This window comes from Melanostigma gelatinosum, assembly GCF_949748355.1.
Source record: "Melanostigma gelatinosum genome assembly, chromosome: 19".
NCBI classification, from domain to species: domain Eukaryota; kingdom Metazoa; phylum Chordata; class Actinopteri; order Perciformes; family Zoarcidae; genus Melanostigma; species Melanostigma gelatinosum.
Genome location: NC_136652.1, coordinates 14,380,091 through 14,403,250, shown reverse-complemented (window position 1 = coordinate 14,403,250; position 23,160 = coordinate 14,380,091). Strand labels below are relative to the sequence as shown.

General features: G+C 42.8%; 1 protein-coding gene across 1 annotated transcript; it reads right to left on the bottom strand.

Moving 5' to 3' along the window:
* Positions 1-232: 232 nt before the first annotated feature.
* On the bottom strand, positions 233-22,521 carry grm1a (glutamate receptor, metabotropic 1a; the record flags this gene model as incomplete). Its single annotated transcript, XM_079290447.1, has 8 exons — positions 233-1,031; positions 4,160-5,093; positions 6,398-6,524; positions 8,100-8,268; positions 8,893-9,139; positions 10,487-10,722; positions 18,915-19,164; positions 21,792-22,521. The coding sequence occupies 8 exons, from the start codon at positions 22,519-22,521 to the stop codon at positions 233-235; spliced, it is 3,492 nt and encodes a 1,163-aa protein (XP_079146573.1).
* Between the last annotated feature and the right edge of the window lie 639 nt (positions 22,522-23,160).

Sequence of the window (23,160 nt, the reverse complement as noted above, 5' to 3'; positions counted from 1 at the left end):
GATTCCTGGTGTTTTTCTACTTATAGTATTGATCAAACCCTTACTTGTAAAAGCAGAGTAGTACACACAAGCAAGCCAAACGACGGAGCAAAAGATGAATGCTAAAAACTTGAAATGATAATAAAATAATGTGGTACAATATGTATCTGTATATATTTGTGTGTGTGTGCATGAACCTGTAAGTGGAAATGTGTGTGCGTGAACAGCAATTGTGTCAGCGCCTGTTATGCTCTCACAGTGTTGAGGAGCTGTGTGCGAAGTCTTGGAGGGTGTTTGAGGTGTAGACTGAGCTCGAAGGGCTTCCGAGCATCGACTCCATGATGGGGGAGTCGCTGACAGACTCCCCCGAACACACAGAGTCTCTGAAGGGGGAGGGGGGCGACAGAGCTATGGAATCCTCCAGAGTTGGCTTGTATTGAGTTAAATCCTCGCCTTCCCCGTCCTCCCCCTCCTCCTTGGCATCATAAATGTAGCTGTGTAAGAGGTCCAGTTCCTCGTCCTTGGACCCCTCTTCTTCGAACACCCCCAAAAGAAGCTGCGAAGAGTTCAAGCTCAAAAGCTCATTGGCAGGGATTGCCTCCCTGGCGGTGTGCTCATTAAGTGCAGGGACATAGGAGCTGTGTGTGTCCACCACAGCCCCCTGCAAGCGCTCTGTGGTGCTACCCTTCAGGTGAGGGGGCAAATAAGAAGCCGGCCTATCTAAATTAGACTCCAGCCCTTGCGTCTGTCCAGGGCAAGTCGGGGTCCAGAGGGGGCGCTGAGAATCTCCCTCGTCGTCCTCCTCCACCAGGTTGTACAGAGGCTTAGCGCCACGCGGTTGTTGGGGGGGATGGGGTTCTGTGCCAAAGTCGCAGGTGGAAGGCGCACAACCGCGGGGGTCGGCGGTGTTAGTTAGGGGCCTGATGACCGCCGTCTGATTCAAGACGGCTTCCTGTTTCCTCACATGCACAGACAGTCTGTGCCACACATTCCCTCCCCTCGGAGGGTGTCTTGCACCTGATTCAGACCATGACACAGACTTGCCATTAGAACTATGAACGAGATAAAGACCCAAGTTACTAACACAGGAAACCGGGAGGCGGTTGGAGAAAAACAACATCAACATAGCAGCAACGTAACAGAACTGAGCAGCAGCATTTCAACATTTCTGATGCATGTTAAAATGCGTTTTAACCACACGACTTGACATAAACAGCTTTGCTAAGGGGTCCACTCATGAGCTTTAAGGAGCATTACATTTATCAACTGTGGCACTTCACAAACATAGTGAGTCATAATGTGCTGCAGAAAGCATTATGGTCTTTAAATTGCTTCAAACATTAAGCCGACAGACTTAGGAGCCAACCAGCTAGTTCCTCCCGTCTTCACTATTTGCTTATATGGTTTAAATGAGACGCATGCATTCTGAATCAGTGATTCAGTTGGTGCCTGAGCTGGGCTGAAGACGACACAGAGTTTAGAATGAACTAGGACCGTCTCTAATGTGATTGTAGTTGGAGTGGAGAGGTGAGGGAGGAGAGGGGCGTTCATGCTGAGAAAAGTTAAATGTGAGGTTAATTCAGGACAAACCAAAAGCAGCAGGGTGGCAGATCTCCTCTTTGGAGGGCTGCAGTGTCAAAATCCTGTTTCTTCCCATTGCCTATGCATAAGTGACAGGAGCACAGAGGCAAGTGAATCTTTAAATCAGCCAGATAGGCTTGATAAAGTTGTTGTTGAATACAAAAGGACTCAACAAACTCAAGCTGAGAGCCAAACAAATTCTGAATGGTGACTTGCTACACCTTTTACTTGATGTCACTCATTCGTGACACAAGCACAATTCAATGCAATAGCTACAATAGAAAAAAAAAAACGTTTCCACACGACGTCCCACAACAACATACCTGTCGTGCAAAAAGTGTGCAGGAAATGATGGACTTCGGCCATAATATTTTTGGGCAAACTCAGCAAACGCTGATTTTCTTTACGATCAATTGATGAGTGATCGTGAGAGTCTAAAAGTATCCTCTGGTTGTATACAACAATAAAATATGTCTCAGTAGACAGTGCAGCTCTCCAGGAAAGGATTTGAATGACCACCATGCCAACACATTTGCCAGCCTCGACACTTTTCAGCCACTATGCTGCTCAGTTCGGAAGGTTAAAGGGTTAAAAGATTAGAAAGGCTGCATAGCAAGGGTGAGAGACAACACATGAACAGATCGGGATCACTCTCATACTCTGCCCCACTCCTTACTTTAGATACCTGTCCATGTGTCACTGCTGTGGATCTCAAAAAAGTTACATGCAAGTCTTATATCTAGTTTAGATGCATCTATCTATACATTAATTAATCAACAAGATCAAAATATCCTGTCTTGTGTTTTCTGTTAAATTTTGCTTCATTTCATTGATAATATTTCATGCCCCTCAGGGGGAAGGGGATGTTCCACATAAATCGGTGTTCATTTCTTACTGTTTCTAAATAAATAATTACAGTTTGGCTTTACACAGATTGGGGTGCTGAAAAGTAAAAGATTGACCTTTAACATCAAGCATAAACACTCAAATATTCTTGTGAAAAATGAGCACTCACATGCAATGTTCCCTCTAAGCTGCGCGCTTGAGCAATCGCGCACTGCTCGCACATTCTCAGCGCACAAGAAAATCTATGCAGCGCATAAAATAAAATTCAACATAAACGTATTAATTAATATCTAATATTAGTCCTAATCTTATCTAATCAATTAAACCAATAATAATAATAATAATAATAATTTTGTTTTCTGTACTATTTTGCAACGTAACTCAGTGAGTGACAGGTGTCCAGCCAATGATACGATTCGGTTCACTTACGCTACGCAGCCAATCATAGCATTGACACTATTGCCCTGCCCATTCGCCCCGTGCAGGTTAGCTAGCTAACAACAGTGCGGCGGAGTTACGAGACGCAAATGCTAACCCCTTATCATGGCGAAACGAACGGGCAGCGACACATCCACTCACCAAGCCATTGGAAAAAAGAAATGTGGTTCTTTTAAGATGGAATGGCTGTCGGAGTATGTTCAAATAGAAGAACAAGCGGTGAAACTGGGTGAGATTTTTTCTTTTTCGAGGGGGAAGGGTCTACTCTGCAAAACATGCAGCGAAGCTAAAGTAGCAAATGAGTTTTCCGAGGGAAAAATGTGGACTGAATGGAAGTTGGACTACCTCAAGCGTCACATTCAGCAGAAAAAACTAAAACTAAAATCAAAACAGCATCCAGAAATCGTCTTGAAGTGGCACATTTGGACCAGCTGATGCGCATAAAGTCAAAGCAAGAAGCAGACGAAGCCATCAACCTGGACAAAGTGTACAACCATTGGAGAAGTGAGAAGGACAGACGTGAAAAATAAGGTAAAATTTAAGTCAGATTTGTGCATATTCTCGTGACATTTATTAAGATTTTTTACTTATGGATATTAATCATTAAATTATGTTACTACTAGATCATTTATGGGTAGTAGAAATGATAATAAAAAACTGAGTAATTACATATTTTACAGACAGAGTTACAGGAATTTACACTGTATCACAAGCTACAGCACACGTCATTGTGCAAAATGTGAATGTTTTAATGTGAACAAAATGTTATGTCTGAAAGGTGTATATGTATCATTTCTTCCAGAACAGGACCCTCACACAGGCCACAACAGGACCTCACACAGGCCAAAGCAGGACTCTTCCCATGCCCAAAGCAAGACTCTCACATAAAACATACTACACATCTCATGAACAACAAGATTTTTGTCTTTTTCCTTTAAAGTTTGTCAAATCACTTATATTAAAAGTAAACTAGTGAAAATTGCTGCTGTAATTTGATTATTTTAATAAGCCATGTAACTTGCTATGATCCAAGGTTTTGAACAGGTGTGATACTGGTGTGTGGCCACAGCGTGCACATCTGATGTTGCTCACAGTGGTCCTCAGTGTGCTCAGGGAGCTTGTGTGTATGCCCAGACACATGAAAAATTAGAGGGAACATTGCTCACATGTTACTTTTGATGATTTTTTCAGTGAAATTCCCCAAACAAATCAGCTTTGGACAACTCACTGTACCATTTGAGTGTTTAGGCATGTTATAATTTTGGCTCGAAACAAACAGAATCTGGCAAGATAAACAAGGTAAAATGTCACTCACTTGGCTTTGGCAGACACAGGTTTCTTCCGGCGGAAGATATTAAGGAAGCTGTTTGTCCCGCATTGAGCCGACTTTCCATCTCCAACGTGCATTCGCACCACATCAGATGTGGTGAAGGCGCTTCGGACGTTCCTCTCTGGTTTCGCGATGATAATGTACATCTTAGGCGTGAACATGCACCCTAGTGCCACTGTTACACTCAGGCTGACGGAGAAGGATGTGGTTATGATCTTGTAGTTTGAGCCGAAATAGATCGGCACAAAGGCCAACCAGATAATGCAGGTAGTGTACATTGTAAAGGCAATATATTTAGCCTCATTGAAGTTGGCCGGGACGTTCCGCGTCTTGAAGGCATAGTAGGTGCAGCTCATGATTAGCAGGCCGTTGTAGCCTAGTGGCGCCACCATGCCTACGTTGCTAGTATTACAGATGAGGTAGACCTCACGTATACTCGGGTAGGACTTGACGGGTTCAGGAGGCTCCAGAATGATGAGTGTGATCTCCAGAGTTAGCTGCAAACTGATCAGCATAAAGGCGATGACCACCTGGGCCCAAGCGCTCATGAAACGGGGCTTCTTGGTGCAGATCTTCTTCTTGCTGCCTGCCAGGATGCGGGCAATGCGGTTAGTTTTGGTTACCAGGGCAGAGTAGCACATGGCAGATGAAAGGCCCACCAGGAGCCTCTGCAAGTAGCAGGAGGCCACTGTAGGACGGGTGATTAAGGTGAATGGACAAATGTAGCCCATGAAGATGCCTGCCAAGATGATATAACAGAGTTCTCTGCTCGAGGACTTTACCACAGGTGTATCACGGTACTGGATGAACACAAAGGTGACAAAGGACGTGATGAGGATGCCCATGCAGGAGAAAGCCACTGCCACCATGGATTCCACATCCGCCCAGTCAAGAATCTTCAGAGGCAGGGGCTGGCAGCCTGGAAAGAGCAGAGGAGATGCCGGGTTAATCTTTTCTTGGGACTGTATGAGCTTTTGTGAATGAAAGGTACAATAATACAGGTTAAAATGAACCAATGAACAGTCAGTAGAGAGATGGCAGAGAGGAGAGCGACACAGATTTGGAGACACAAGAGGGCCTTAAATTGCTAAGGAACTCATTTTCACGTGGCAAAGCTCCAATTCTGGCAGATTTCTCTCCCATTTTAATTGTATGCCAAATGTCTGTGTGCAGATACGTAGGTATGTGTGTTGACTCTGTCATGATGCACTTGTTGCTTCCAACCCCCAGAGGAGGTTTATAGAGCTTAATGGGAGAAAACTGACATCCCTAGACTTCCCCAGCTTAACACTCCATAAATGACATGCTGCTGCTAATAGCATTACAGTCACTGCCATCACAAGCAAGGCTATGCACAGGACAACCCACTTCTGGTCTGCATTGCTAACTCCCAATATGTCAAGTCATAAGAAATCTAAAATGTTTAAATAACCTAACTATTTGCCTCAGGAAGCCTGGATATTTTTAACACAAGATGTGAGCGGTACTAATGCGAATATGAAGGCGTAAATCAGTTGTTACCCTGTGATATTATTTAAAAGGCACTTCAGCAATAGCACACTGAGGCACACTTGAGAGGAAAATATCTGAAGCTGGGAAGACCTTTAAAAAATTCAAAAACAAAGCTCACTCCACATTGACTTTCAAGAGAAGCCAGCACCACAAGGAAATGATGCTTAAAGAGAAAGGTGTTTTTTTAGATATTTGCACATATGGACAGTACAACCTCACTCTATGAATAGGATACCAACTCTCTCTGTTAGTATTCTCCAGATAGGGACATGTAATGAGAGTTAAAGGAACTGAGAACTGAGAACTGGGAACTGAGAGCTCCTCTCAACTCTATAAATCGCTGTCAAAACAACCACTGGGTCACAACAAGGAAAGGGAGCAGGGAGGAGGAAAGAGTAGTGTGGAGGTTGAGAAAGCAAAGAGAGCAGGGTCCCTGTATGATGGAAAGCATCAGCGAAAGGAGGTGTCAGGGTGTGAAAGAGCTTATGGGGGGGGGGGGGAGCCCAAAATAGTTTGAGAGAAAGTGTTTGTGCTGTTTCAGTGAGATAGGTGTTCTATGATGTAAATGACCTGACAAGGCAAAAAATAGGTTAGCTAGGAGCAAATACATAAAATGGGTGATATAATCAGTGAGGGTTGGTAAAGGGAAAGGAAAAAAGGAGTATCAATGGATATTGTTTATAAAATCAAAAGTGGTTCTGTCTCTCCTACCTTCCAGGTCATCATTGGGCCACCATCCCAGATCACAGGCCTTGCAGGTGAAGTCATCCTGGACATACTCATTGTCCTTACATGTGGTGCAGATCCAGCAGCAGCTCACCTCGCCCTTCCTAATAACCTGCACGTAGAGAGGACAGACATCAACGACGAGGAGTCACAGACATCTTAGTAACCAGTCACAACACTCATCAAACCGTGACAAGACGCACATCACACACCCAAGGCTAGCAAAACAGGTAGTCAGCATCAAGGGGACATCAAAGTCGAGGATATGATGTTCTTATCTTCTTGAGCCCCAGACATGCTGTTTATAAAACAAGGCCGGCTGATTTTACATTCTGGTCCCATGGGAAGCTGTTACCAGCACTGTGATATGTAAAGCAGGGTGATAAGTCAGGCAGGTAACAAAGCAGATAGAGGGGAAAGCGTGAGCAGCCGGGAGAGAGGATGCACCCTCCCTCAGGAGCAACTAAGAGTAGAGCTAGACTGAAAACAACCGGCTCATGATGAAGCAAATCAGGGCATTTCGTCAAACTGGGCTTTTGGTTTTTACCATAGACTGAGAAAACATGTGCTTGTAAATTATTTTCTCCATAATATTTAATTGACAAAGCAGGATGCCAAAATGTGGGACAGAGTAACATCCTTGAAGTTTACACTGCTGCTGAGGATGCATTGGATCAAGTGTTGGCCTATTGGGTTCATGTGCAGTAGAACACACCCTACAAAGGCCATTTCGCAGGAGTGTTCATGAATAATTAATGAATCCAGGTTTTACAATTTTGGTTGGATAGGAAATGCTAAGACACAAAATGTAGGTCTATGTAATCCAAAACGAAGCCCCACTGTTCCATCATCCAGCAATACCTCCGCGGAGGTAAAAGAGAAACTGGACTATGCACACACTAGAATAAACCGTAACTGTCAAACATCGACTCCTACATTGCAACAGGTATGACAAAGAAAGAAGGGAATCAATATCAGGACTAATTGATGGACGACACATTATTACATTTGGGAATCTGCTGGACAAGACATCAAGGAAAGTACATAACCTTCGAATTCATTACTTCAGAACAACGTGAACAACAGATAGATGGATCCGTTATGGTCCAAATGGAAATATCTGAACACGGACAACTTTTAGATGGATTGCCATCACATTCTGTACACACATTTATGACCCTTGACTTTTCCTCGATTGCCACCAGACATTTTTGGTTCACAGTGACATGTCTCGACAATTAGACTATTGTCATCGTGAGCATGTTAGCATGCTGATGTTCGCATTTCGCTCAAAGCACCTGAGTACAGCCTTAGAGAGTGGCTAGTACTGCTATAGACTTGCAGAGAGATACGTTTTACTCTTCGACAACTTGGAAATATCATTCTTCAAGTATCCTTCTTGTGTTCACATTCCTGATAAAGACAAAGTACTTTCCTCATTGCGTGTGTCTACCTGACCAAACTCATCTCCTTGTTAACAGAAAATGAGCTGGTTAGAGCAAAATCAATGTTAAATTTACTTACGTATCTGGCACAGTGTTGAATTAACACTTCTTGATGGCATTGGACCTTCAGAGTCACACTCCAATGTTAATGTTAATGACTTTTGATTTTTCAGACTTTAGGTTTTTCAGAGTAAATGAACTCTGGCGGAGATCATTTAACGCTGGAGGACTTGAATCCCTACCTTAATCTGTCCTTTGGAGCAGGGCTCACTGCAGACTGAGCGGACCATGTCACTGCTGTTCACCCACAGCTTGTAGTCATCGATGCTTAAGATGCCCTCATGCCAGGAGCCCACGTTTAGGTAGTCATAATGACCATCACCCACACCCTGTAGATTCATGATGTCATATCTGGATGGACAGAGGGAGGCACGGAGAACCATAATGAGCACGGACAAGTTCATTGAGTGACAAAGGGGAAAACAAGACTGGTAGGGGCGAGAGTTAAAGATTACAAACAGAGACGGAGTGAAGAAGCGGGAGATGGAGAGGGAGGGGAGAAGGGGAGAGAGTGACAGGTCATTTAATGATAAGGATTCGGCAGTTTAGTAAAGCTTTCATCCAAAGTCAACAGTTTACAACCCTGTTAGTGTAACATCAAGAGCTCATGCCAATGCACGCTTTTGGCCTCGTCTTTATATTGGACCAGGATGTGCTCCACCTGAACCCTAGTTGACCAAGTAATGACACGGCTGTGTTTTCTGACTGTCAAATGCTGCCTGTTGGACTGCAGAGAGGTGAAAGTGGCTGCCACAGTGGACAATCCACTGAATCTGTTCCAGTCCAAACGAATTACATCCTTCCGTGCTCAAGATTGGTTCACACTTGTGTGCATGTGCACGCGTGCTCATGAGTCGGAGAGCGTTAGACGGGAGAAATTCACATATTACAATCACGTTGATGGTATGAAATCTTTTATGAACATAAAAGATATGAAGCCTTTTTTATATTCTTACCACTTAATCGTCCTCTTACCTTCCTGGGGTGTCTCCGTTTTCATCAAAATAAATCTCCTCTCCTGAGACTCCTCTGAAGGATATCTTCAGCAGGTTGTCCAGCAGCTTGCTGCCATCGATAGGGTCCATGGCCTCACAGAGCCCCGGCTGCTCTGGGCACAACTCCTGGTGCATATCATGGAGGCCATGAGCCATGGCATAGATCGCATTGATGACAAATCCCATTTTACTATCCTGAACATAGTTGTCATGCAGACTCTCATTGCCTGTTAGAGGGGGCAAAGAAAAGGGAAGGAAAAGGAAGGAGGTTTTTGCATTTTTTTTTTTTTTTATAATTTAAGAAAATGTCTTGTGCGTCTGGTGTTTTGTGTTCTATTCAAACTGCACTGTAGGAACATACACAACAATGCATGATTAAATTAGAACCAAACCTGGATAATCGATTGCAAAGCAGAACCTTCATTTGCAGCAAAATATATCAGCATACAAGGAAATCCCAACATGAAAAGCTCAATAGGAAACAGATGTGGCGAACCACCATTGTCTGGGAAAAACCCAAGACTGAACAGCAAGCTTCACTTCACCACCAGCCCTCTAAAGGGGCTTTCCCACAGTTAATATTGTCTATGAATGGTAACTAAAAGTATAAAACGTTACATTTTTCGCATCCTTGTATGAAGATGTTATTTCCAAAGTTTCCGGTATGTTCAAGCATTTCCTTTGCCCCCTTAGACAGTGCATTTAAAATATTGATATTCATTGTCCATCATATACATCAACATGCACAAACAGAAGAGGGTGTGATCAATTTTAAATAAAGCGAGATCTTTGTAAGCCTTTATGGTGAACAGTGTGTGCTTGGTGAGCCATTCCTTTATGCATCTTTGCAAAGTGTAAGGCCAGTTCCTTGTTATTCCTCATACACAAACCCGATGCTCCACATCAGAGTTTGACAAATGCAATCCTCGCTCTGGCTGAGAGCCTGAGACTGCCAGGATCGAGACATCTCACATTTGACGATAATTGCAGTTTTAAAACATCACAGATGGTATTGTGTTAAAGAGAGCATCAGTCAAACTCTTCCTGTCTTGGAGGAGTAAAATGCTTCCAGAGTGCGGGTGCAATTCGGATGAAATCATCACCGTAGTAGTGACAAGGAAAATGCACTTACCACCTCGAAGGTCTTAGGAATAAAAGAGGTGTATAAAAGTGTTGTGGACAGAGAGTAGTAAAACACCTGTACTGCTCTGAGATGGTAACCATCATAAACCACTAATTCATTTTATGTATCAGTTGATTAAAAGCATGCTGAGCAATTATTGCATTGCTCATTTGATTACTTTATATTTTTTATTGGATTTTTTTGATGAGGGTTTTAAGTTGTGATTAAAATGCCGAGAACACAATTTACCATGATCACCTTTTGTGAGCAACAGGAGAGAATATTCAGGGAGGAAAACAGAGAGAAACAAAATACACCGATTTTGTTATTATTCATGAGTTTGATTGACACTCTGGTCAAACTCAACCATCTACTCTCACTGACAGCAAGATGAACACTGCTCCTATATAGCTGCAAACTACAAAGATATACATTTTCTGTTTTCACCCACCGGAGCAGACTTTCTTGTATTTCTTGTTCTCCTGTGGGTGGCCTGCGAGGCGGCACTGGAAACGGTACTGCCAAAACTCAGAGAACCAGGGGTTCCTGGTGTTGGTGTCCAGACGCAGCTTCAAATAGTACTCATCAAAGGTCTTGACCAGCTCTGATCGCAGCTTCATGGTGATTCCTCCCTCTGCTTCCTGCTCATAACCCTCCACAACCTCGTAACGGTCTGCCCATCCATCACTGCAGGAGCAGGAGAGAAAGAAGAAGAGCATCTAGCATATCGATCGCAGGGGGACCAATAAAATGAGCAAGAATACAACAATGTCATATTTCAAAGTGAGAGGCACTCCTGGACAGTGATGATAGTCTTCACCTTTTACTGCTATGTGTCTTTTACATTGGATTTTTGTAATTATAATTTTTATTTTCTCAGGGGGACAGGGCAGTAGAGGTGTTTAGTATACACGTACGAACAAATTTCAAACAACAAATCTTCAAACTGAACCAATATTACTGAATCACAGCTGTCACTGGACACATGTGCAGCTTTTCGCAGTCAAGCTTCCCTCAGTGGTGACCAAAAGCATCTTTGTCTGCTCAGCCTTCAGTTCGTGAGACGTTTATTGAAAGCCGAAGAAACGATCATGATGTGATTTCTCCAGAGAAAATAGTCACCTGTTGAGCCATCAACCTTATGTAAAGTGCTTGCATAGGAACTAGCAAATGAGGCCAGTCAGAATTGATAGAACATCGCTGCCGTATGAACGGTAATGCATTCACCGATCGATGTAATGATTCTGCTTTTGAAAGGTGATGTGATTGCTTTGCTTTAAGGTGACAGATTGATTGTAGGGAATGTACAGCATGTCTGTGTTCAGATGGAGACGAATGGCAAATGGAACGACAGAACAAATTCAGTGCACAAACCCAAAGTCTGGTCATGTTTTGCTTTCATTTAAATAATGAGCACTACACGTAGGTAGACTACAGCCTCTACACTTGTACAATGCTATTTTAAATCAGTGTGGCAGTACTGGTTCGAAGCTTATCTCAAGTCCACTGGAGTTAATTTAAGAGGATGGAAATCTCACCATTAGAGCCTCAACTGTAATTGTAGGCTTTACACAATCCCTTCAGCTTGCTTGTTTGTTTCCTTGTTTAACCCTCTGTGTGAGAATTTATTCCCTACCAAGCCAATTTGGACACACAGCTAACCAGAGGGCTCTGAGAGAATTGGAAAACACCACGGAAAAACGAATAAACAGATAAACAGCACCACTTTGAGCGCTGCTCTTTCTCTAGATCTGAGCCGGAGTGAGGTTTCCAGCTCTGTTTCATTCTTTGTCTCTCTGTCTTTAATGTGGGCTCTGGGCTTCTTCCTTGAAATACCTGTGCTATTGACAGCTACACACCAATTAGGTGTGACTCACCATGGATCCAATTACCTCGCACACATGGGATGTTCTGGGTGATGGATAAGGATTCGAGCGTCTGTGTCTGTGTGTGTGCAGGTCAAAATCTCGGACCTTTAAATCCACAATTACCGTCAGTCACGAAAAAAGGAGACATTCAACCAAATTTGTGAGGAGGAAACTTTACAACCAATGTGACTGAGCTAGTATAGCCCTTCTCAATCTTAAAAAAACATGGATTCCTATATATATTAGGCACCCAGTCTGGAAATTATCTTGAGAATAGAGCCCGTCATCCAGAAGTTGTGGGAAATAAGTTATTTTATATTTATCTTTATTATTTTTTCTTAAATCTTTAAAAAGGCTTGTGATTTTCTAAAACAGCTGGCCACTGTAGTGCGTGCTTAGTTACACATTCAGTGTACCAATACGTATCGACATTACTAGAATGATGTAGGAGGGACTTACTCATAATAAACAGTGCCCATGTTCATAGGTCCTGGACAACAATGGAGCTGAAAACAGAGCCAACTGGATATGTTGTTGCATGTGGGATGCAGCTGAGTAGGGTAGGCTAGGATCTATTAAATTATACATGTGGGCTTTTACTGTCTGCAACAATTACTGTTGGACAAGACAAGGGAACGCGTTCTATAAGACAAGAGCAGTGTTGAGTGATGGTGTGAGGACAAAATGACATCAATATGGTCGAGATCACAACATGTCTAAGGATATCTGCTCGTTGTGTCTCCTAAAATGTTTGCTGTATATTCAAAAAGAACAATTATACTGACTCATCCTTTTCACTCTGCTAAATGAGTTAAGAGTCAGAAACAAGTGAATTTCATCGGTCCTTGTCACATTTCCTTAATTCGCTCCAGGTGAATACTGTCTCTGTCCCTCCCTCTATCTGTCAGTATATGTAGTACAGATAAAGACACAAAGACACACACTGTAAAGATTTGTGTTGATCAAAAACCTTCCCTGACAGGCTCAACTGCATTTATTGCGATCTATGAAATGTAATTCGTTGTTTTACATATTTGCTCGAACAGAAGGGTGGAGAACAGATTGGTTTTTAGATGAAGAGAGAGAGATAGAGGTTCAACACTCTACATGAATAAGGCATGAGGAAGTGAAGGCATGCTTGACTGTTTCTCACAGTGGAGTTTGTGATGAAGTAAAATGACATTCTCTCGTCTCGCTCTCCTCTCTCAGGATCACACTGGCAGAACTCCAAGCAGCTCATCAAAACTCTCGGGCCATCTGAGGGACGCCTAATGGGACAGAATCTGATTTGATGTCACCTCAATGTTGCGCAGCTTCACACTGCATATACTGGAACGCCGTTATTACATAACCTGAGTCAGATTTACCAGAGGAACACCTGTTTAAGCAGATTAAGGAGTCAACACTGTTCAAGTTTGTAAGTAGTTCTACAGTTATTGTACTGAAGACTGCAGAAGGAAGTAGGTCTAAGATATAAAACAGAGCATAAGCTCTGATATAGTTGTTTTAACATTAGTTTTAACTTTTAAATGAAGAAGGCAACATACCGAATGCCAGTCTCTTTAAGGGAAAGTATCATAAATACTGGAGTACTTATGGTTAATCCAACAATCCTCATACCGAAAACACAAAATAGTTAATTTGCTCTTGCCCTTTTCATTTGCCAGTGCCTTCCAAAAGGACCCTTATGACCATAACAACAGCTATTCACATGAGCTTTTACTGATCGAGCATCAAAAACTAAAAATATTAAAAGGAAAGATTGTTGTCATGGTGAAAAGACAACAACTTGGGCTGTTGTTAGGTATTTAAGTCCATGTCCATGTTGCTTTCGGAACTTAAGTGAGTACAGTAAGTACAGCACAAATGTAATGAGGTCACAGTGGAATAAAACAAGTAAAACCCACAAGACTGAGGCTAATTGTGACAGTATGAACTCAATGTAATTTCATTTTTACCCCTTCAACTTTCCAAACACATTTAATGAATAATTTATGTCTGTTATCTCGGCAAGTAAAGTCAGCAGGATGCTATTCCTTTGATGCCACATGCTTAATAATGGGACTTGCATATTTTGATGATTAACTGAGACTTGGTAATGTGTGGCATTGTTTAGAGGAGCACAGCAGGACGACAGGAGAACAGCTGGATAATTGACAGAGTAGTATACAGCAGTGAGTAGACTGAGAGCTCCCCCGACTCTCCCAGATGATCTAGTTCCAGTTTGACAGCACATTTGTATATTTATGAAGCCATGAATTAATTGGCAGGGCAGAGATTTAATCACATGCGCTGTTTCCCCTGGAGGATGAAGAGGAAGAGTTACTTTAAAAAGAGGAAAGGGAGGATAGGGGAATCAAGAGTTTCCTAATTGCTCGATGCAATATGTTAGAATAAAAGTTCAGATAGAAAATAGACAAACTTTTAAACTGTTATTCACAGACCACTAGAATGTCAACCAGCCTAATGACAACAAATGGTCCAATATTAGCTGTCTGTGCTGCAAGAAAGTATTTCAGCTTCTGCAAATCAGGATGTGCCAACCATGTCCAGATGCAAAGCCAGTGTGCTATTTTTGATCCAATGTCATTTACCCATCCCCTCGCACAAGGGAACACAAGGCATCAATTGAAAAGAGAAAGATGTCCTTGACAATGTGTGGCTGCTTTCAATTAACATCAGAGGCGTGTTATAAATATTCAGATGCAGCTCATTGTGTTCCCATGCTCAGTAGAACACAAACAGATGCAATCACGAATCCTTACTAAACTTGCATATACCAGTTTCCAGAGCCACGTGTGTACAAGCAACGCAAGCACGGCTCCATTACTGAACGAATGGCAGATAGTGTGTCCTTATCTTATAATTACAATCTTTGTTGCTGTTGTTGCTGCGAGGAATGTTTCACAAACGTCAGCCATATTTTCCTGAGAAGGGACTATTGTGTTTGGAGCACCGCTGACAGACTGAATGGCAGATCTGCAGTGAGACGATCACACCGACTCCGTCATGAGCCCAAGCAAAATCTCCACGGTGACTGTAGCGCACGCAGCACACAAAGCCTTTAATTCCAGCGGTACAGTAAATCCTGCCCCGCTAACAAAATATTGAGCTTGATTTCCTGCATGATGTGCCCCAGTAAACTCTCACTGAACTTGCATGAAGAATATTTTAGTGAGAATAACGAGAATAACGTAAAGGTAGAGGCTCAGCACTCATTTCTGTTTTTGTCTCTGTTCCAGCCCACCCCTCTACCGCCTGCCACACTTTTATCTCTCTTGCTCTCTGATTCCTTAAGTTGAATTCATAACTAATGCATCAGCCGCTATTGTGCTCTCACTGGAAGCCTCACAAATAAAAGACATGTCTATAGAACGAGACTAGCAAGAGAGTGCAGCATATTCTCAGTCATGGGGCTCATGCCTCACACACATATCATAATCCTGATAAGGGCAAGAGGAGAATATGGATGATCAGAAAAACCTGCCTGTAATTTTAAGATGAACACAGTTCTGCAGGATATAAAGCAAGGAGGCTATCATCCCTTCTTTTTTTACACTGTTTAATATGTCTTTAAACATCACGTTAAGCTGATAAATGGAAATCTTTATCTGCTCTCTTAAATTTCTTAAATCCTGTTGTCACTTATCTAAATAGATCTTCTAATGTTTGAGACAGAAATATTCATGAAGGATGGATTAAAACAAAGCATACAAACAAAAAAGATTGTCTCAACCCCTTGTACATCTACACGTCTGGATGGGGAAGATACTTTTTTTTTTATTTTGTCGATGTTGCCAGTGCTGTTGCCAGAGATACGGTCTCATTTTTGCTTATATACACTGCTATTTGCCAAATTACTTGCAAGTCAATAGGCAGAATGTCGCATCCTCCGCGCTCTCCTTACTGAGATGGGAAGGAGATAGAAGCCTCAGAGATGACAGGGAAAAGGCTGCTAAATGTGTCGCACCACAACTCCCCTCTTTCACTCTCTGGCGCCCTAAACATTTCCTTTATTCAAGCTCAGAGCAAAACCTGAGTCCCCTTGTTACTGGAAATTGAATAGGACAACCAAAATGCAGAAATGCATGTGACACACACAATATGGGGTCACAGCTTTCTTTGCACCTCAGCACAGTCTCAAAAAGGACTCCGTCATACCCTGGTAATGACTTGGCCGTGCCATTACAGAGGCAGAACATCCACATTTCTGTCGCAGTGTCCTTTGTGTTGAGAATAAAATAAAATAAAAACAGAAGCAAGCATTCAAAATGGGACCGAGACCAAAACTGTGTGTGTAAGACAGGGGCAGAAATGAGCGTGTCATGTGGAGAAGCAGCTTATGCACATGGTGTTTAGTAAGCATTCAGCATTGGAGAGAGAGAGAAAATGAATGGTGCTAATTGCAAAAGAGCGAGCAGGCAAGGCAAATGGGTCGATGGTTTCACTACATGCTGCCATTCAGAAACTGGGCTGAGTGTTGGGGAACAGGCATAGAGGGAATGATAGCAGAAGACACTGTGCAGTAGATGTATAGCTATAGCTTTCAAAGCTGAAGAACCTATTTCATGGCAATGTCTTTATATTATACTGAGTAGGTGGAAATATTCAGAGAATTACTGTAATACTGAGTTGAACTGGAATGTAATGGTGTTTGCCTCGGTGAAACCTTCGTTAAAACACACACTGACAGATGTTTAATGGATACTACATTATATTCCTGTCAGCTTAGTGAACTCACAGACATATTCCATCTGAAAGAAACCAGAGTGATTTTCAAAATAAGTATGGAATAATCGTGGAATAATTGGTCTCAAGCTTCTTCATGAGTATACTCGATTTCCGATTGTGTGTTCAATGTGCAGCATATAGCTGTTGCTAGGTACTTCTTACTCCCATCAAGTGTCTCTGTTATGTAATTGGTTATACAGTTAGTTGCAAAACACACATATATTGCTTTTATAACGAGGTATCTAACGTACCGAACAGATTTTCAAGGGCCAAATATTGTTGCCTGGATTGTGCAAAATGATCCCGCTGACAAGGTAAAAGATCTCGACAAACATAATCTATATAGTGCTTCAGCAAAAAGACACTTTGGCTGACAGCAACATGGTGGTGGTGGATCTGTAATAATATGGGCAGCGACCTCCTGGGAGTGATTGTGTGTAGTGCTCTCTGTGGTCAAATAACAGGCATATATAATAACAGTCTGTGGCTATTTTCCTGCATCAAGTACACTCTATGAAGCGCACACTGTTCTACACACTAACTTCCTGGCCTCCCCGTGAAACTTCACTGTTCAAGTCGTGCGGCTGCACTTCAAAGACAAGCAAGGCTGTTCTGAGGGTGAAGTGGAACATTGATTTCATTGTGGGCATAAAAATGACTCCCTACGATGAGACTGATTTCTGAGTTGTGTTCTAAACTATTTGGGTGAAAATCCTTATCAACTTCAAAGAGGCTTTGAGAAAAACGTTGAGGCCTGATGTTTTTATTCATTTCGACAAGGTCTATTTGTCATCGAACTTCACAATGTCTGTGATAGTTTATGAAAGGTAAAGCAAAACTTTGTTCATTTCATTTAAAACTCCTCTGTGAAAATACATCAACTCTCCCCAGGCTTCAATTACAAGCTCTATCAGATGACATCTCTTTATTGAGCCAATCCTTTCATGAGATTATCTGATATATCTGATATCTGATTATCTGATAATAAAAGGGGTCACCCTTTTACAAACACGCAGTTATTGGTGCATTGTGAACAGAAAAATATATTGAGGTGCACACTTTTAACTTCTGTTTTGTTTTAAATTAGTAGTTTTAATACAATTAGATATTTTTTTGAGCACAGTAAAAAATAATGACAACAAAAGAAAGATCAGTGCGTTAGCTGTCCATCGACATATTGGCCTGTCTGTACTCTTCTTGCTCGGTCACTTTGTTTCATTCACTCGTTGTTTGTATTTGTGTGTCTAACATTCTTCCAACTCCACACACACACACACACACACAACATTTCATGGAAGAGGCTTCTTTAAAGGTGAAAGCATGAATTAAGGAAACAAGCTCCCATTTGATGAGAAAATACCTGTCTGACAGCTTCATTCAGTCATCCACTACATTCTGGGAAAGAGACACATGGCTCGGCATCTGTGTTGGCCCAGACTCCCTCTGTCATATTTACACACCCTATATATATATATATCCTCTCTCTCTCTCTCTCTCTCTCTCTCTCTCTCTCTCTCTCTCTCTCTCTCTCTCTCTCTCTCTCGCTCTCTCTGACCCAGAAGCATTTCTTCCACCCATGGAGACTTCCCAAAAGCTAAAAAAAGACCCACTTGCCCATCTCCTATGGAGACAAAAAGAAAAGGAGAGATATGGGAAGGAATGTAACCATAGAGTGTCGTTATAATGGATAATTTAAAAGGCATGTTCTGCCTCTGAAAAGAAAGAGTGCCTTCCCCGGCCAAGAGCATAAATGTATGCATTGAATATAACACATACGACGTAAACAGAGGCAAGTAAGAGAAGCACTTGTCTTCTCTTTATTTCTAACAGAGATATTACAGCAAATAGGAAAGGCCTCCTCAAGGGTAATGGCAATGACACGAAACAAATCCCTCAGTGCCAGAGAATAGAGAAGTGTATATTAGACTGGAGAATCGTATGTATGTATACAAGGAACATAACTAATTGCCAGATTTTATTGAACGTAACAAGGTCTAATTCAAATCTGTTCGATACTGTAGATATTCAACAAGACAATTTAAAGTGTTTCTGTATTTGTCTACCTGTCAACAGACCCAAAAGATCAAAACCGTCACTGTGCTGCAATCATGCAGTGCTCATCAAATCTCCAACAAATACTGATAGGCTACAAGTCTCAGTCATCATTAGCTGTCTTATTTATGTTCTCCTCATATAACATACGGGTGATGACTGCCCTACAACAGACCAATGCCAAAAAAACCATCTGTGAGTCAAAAGGTTTGAAAAAAAGATCCATACCTGCCGATAAGGAGGAACTCCCCAAACACCCCCAGTCTCCTCATGGCCATTAGGAGACCTCGGACAGTCATGCCCTCGCAGAAACACACCACTACACGGGCTTTGGGTAGACGTTCCCGTAGTTTCCTTAAAAGGCGATCGAAGTGCTTCTCTCCCGCGTTACTGTAGATCTTGTCCGAGTGGGCAATGCATAAACCTTCCTGAGAGGCCAGCTCTTTGAAGGCCTCCATGCCACTCTCGCCGTAGTTTCCTATAGGTGATGAAGAAAATAGATTAAATAGTGAGAAATCTGCCGAAAAACATTCTGAATTTACTGGAATTAAACAATTAAACATTTTTTTTCCAACATTCTTGAACATGTGTGGCTAATGTAAGAAACAGTGTGTTGCGTTTTTGCGAGAAGTGTCTTGCAGAATTACAAGCAAAGTGCAAAGCAGACATGGCTACAAAGGTTAAGGTTTTGATGCTTTTGTCTTAGCATTCACGTTTAGTGTGGACATTGTCCCCCAGCAGTTGTTCAGTGCGTCAAGTTCTGACTGAGGCGAAGCTCTGATCCTCTGATAATGAGTGTCAGAGCGTTTACTGGCTACTGATTGCAATCAAAGCTAAAAGGGGTGAAGATAGCTATCCTTATTTAACAGCATATCATCCAAATCAAGAGCCCGTCCATCAAAGCTGTTTAAGTCTAAATCTTCTATTTCCATGCGGATTGCAGAGCTTGTACTACTGTGTCACGATCGGATGGATTGTTGATACCCACAGCTCTTTGGCATGAGAGCTGGATTACACAGACAATCCAATCATTTGTGCACGCTCGAACATGTGTCTGTGTCTGTGTGTGTGTGTGTGTGTGTTTCTGAAAATGAAGAGGCTTTACCCACAAAAATCTGAAAACATTTGTTGTGCAATTGCCTTGATGAGGAGCCAGGTTCCTGGGGGACTCCAGGCCACTCTACCCGTATATGGGTGGTGAAGACAAACACTAGATCTGTGTGGCATGGCTTCATAGAGCAAGGAAGGTGACAAATGAAATAGGCATCACAGTAATGCATTTACTCTGGCTCGCAATGTGCCCATGTGTTGGTTTTCCAATAGTCCTTTGGAAAAAATGAGGCAATTTTCAAATGGAAATAATGATATCCAATTATTCTACTATTTCCATCACTGTGAGACAGGTGGGTGGTGGTGGTGGTGGTTTTATCGTGCTGATAAAAGAGGCACGAATGTTGCCAGCTGTAGGAATTGTGGTGGTGGTGCATTAGTTGACAGCCCATCTAACAATGACTACCAAAGACCTGCTTTGAGTATTCCTACCACTCTGATGGTGATCGGGACAGGTCATTTATGCAATTTCACAGCCCTAGCTGTTGCTACGGGAACGAGCTGCATCTATTACTTCTCTGAGGTGGTGGAGGAATAAAATCACGAGCTTAAGGCAGTCGTGACCACTATTTCAGAGATAGAGCAAAACAAACAAGTGGATTTCTATATGACTCCTCAAAGTTGAGGGTAAAGTCTGCATTAGACGAGTTAGGATGTAAAGTCTCAGTTCGGAACATTTACTGCGGTTCCAAACGTCTCTGTTGTCTCTTACAAAGCTGAACTTAAAGTTAGTGTAAGGGTTTATATTTACAGAATACCTGCATGTAAAAGAAAAAAACTCAATTTAATTCCAATTAAAGTGTACAAGTATCCTATTTTGATCACTCACACTGTAGCCAGTTGAGTAAATGATGTTGCTTGCAATAAAATCCATCCTTCCCCTGACTGGCTTTTCATTACTCTTAAATTATCACTTCGGTCCCAGAGGCACCCCCTGTATGTTGAAGGTCAGACAGCTGACGCCACCTATTTATGACTCCAGGTAGTACAGCTCCATTACACCTTCTCTTCGTCTATCAGATAGCAACCTATGTTACTGTAATTAAAGCCCCTTTCCAACATCTGACAATAGTAGGACTTTCCAAAGACCTTTTACACTCCCCATGAGTCTGCAGCTCCTCAGGGGGATCCTGGGACATATAGCCTGTCAGTCATATTTTGGGTGCAGACTGTGTGAAAAATATAATAAAAAAGCTACGGACATAATTCACTTTACAGTAATTACTCTGCCCACCCAGCTCCTCTCTCCTCTTTGCCTCCTGTCTCCACCATATAATACACTGGTGTACTGTTCGGCCGAACAAATTAGCATAGGAGTGAAAAAAAGAAGGGTGAGCCAATTATGCCATGAAAAAGTGAATACTATTATTGCAAGGGTTTCTATGGAGATAAGACATTCATTTTAATTGATGTGAATCTGGTGAAATGTGAAACATGAATGCATTTTTACATCCCAGCCTCATCCTCCTGACTTAACCATGGAATTGGTTTAACAGTTCAAATGAACACCTAATGTGTGAGTGCAAAAACAGTCCCTTGCGTGTTTGGCTGGATACAGACCTTTAAAACTTGCTTCAAGACAACAACACAACTTGTATGACGATGTTTCGGAATTTGTGAAAAGATGCTTGAAGCAATGTCCACACAACCCCAACTCAAGAAAACTGCATATAAAACCTAATGAAGATATGCTTTGGAGTAAACATGTGTGGCTGCAAAACAGAGAGCAACAGACGAGACAGGCAGATACTGTACGTGTGAAAATGATCGATAAAGTATTAAGGGGAAATAACTGCATAATAATCCTGACTATTTTAAAAATGTTGGCATGAAATATCACAGCACATGTGTCTCGCATTGCAGTGATGCCATGGTAATCGAAATTACCATAATGAACGATGAAGTCATATAGACTCACTATATTATCCACTACAAGACTAACATGGCTGCTGACACACTATGGTGATTTAACGAGATCAGTGATAGGAACCTCACCCTCAGTGTGCACGGCGGACACATAGGTCCAGTTGTACCGCTTGACAATGTCCAGAATGGCCCGGGCCTGGAGGGTGTCTGAGGCTACGACCCGCAGGAAGTACTTGAACAGCGTCTTGTCACTCAGGTCGATGCTGGTGGCAGAGTAAGCGATCTGCGGGATGTTAAAGAGCTGCAGGAGGTTCTGCACCTGGATGGCCACAGAACTGGATCCCGGTCCGATCACTCCTGCGATGGGCTTCTTGGAGGGTGGAGGGTGGTGGGACGGGGTACCGTCAATGCACCATTTGGACCCGTCCTTATCATCCCGGATGGAGATGAGGGAGTCCCGGATGAACTCGATGCTTTGCTCCAGGGCCACAGAAGAGTGCCAGCAGGAGTCTCGGATCTCGCAGCCCAGACTGATATTTGGAAGCAGGTTCGGGTCAGCGTTGATCCTGTCCAACGTGTGGAACATAGCCTCAACCCTTTGTATGCCGTACTGCTCGCGGACGTCCCCACATTTCCGCTCGGCTACTTTCTCCGCCGACGGCTGGTGGTGGACGGAGAAGAGCGCGCCGATGATCACGTCTCCATCCATACGAGCCACGGAGCGGACCAAGGCGCGAGGGACCACCGACCGCTCATAGATGCTGCTGCTGTGGGAGACCACGAGGACGTGGAAGAAAAACGTGGGGAGACACAGGAGAGCGAAGGGACCCATCTTTACGCGTGCCATGTTGTGCCACATCGCGTGAGCCGTTCCAACTGTGCAGGCATACTATCTGCTGTCTGTCAATACATCCACGTTCATCCCAGCAACCACGATCCGTGAGCACGACAACCGGGGCATATCCGTGCACACCTGCAGATACATAATACAGACTGCTGTGATATGTAGGCCAGATGCTGCAGTGCTATGCACGCATGCTCCCTTCCACCGACGCCCTGTTTTAATTCCTACAGCTGGCAACATTCGTGCCTCTTTTATCAGCAACCACGAGGTGCCTTTGAGCAAGGCATTTAACTCAAACCTACCTGATCATTGGGCAGTAGCAGCTGGGCAGTACTGCTGTCCACTGGGAATTGCCCAACCGTGCAGCTGGTTGGTTCTGAATGGAGCACGTACTTTAACATTTCTCAAGCAATCCTATTTGTTACAAATAGCCAGTACTATTTACCGGGAGAGGCTGAAAGTGCTGTGCTCGCTGTCCATTGAGAAAATCGGGCAGAGACCAGATTTCAGCACCGTGGACAGTGTGCTCTCCAAACACGTTACAAAGACGTATGGGACTGTTACATGGAAGCCAGTCATACTCTCAAACACATTCTTTACGATGTGACTCTAGCTAGTTTCTAATAAAGCCGAGAAACAGCAATCCTCCCGTAT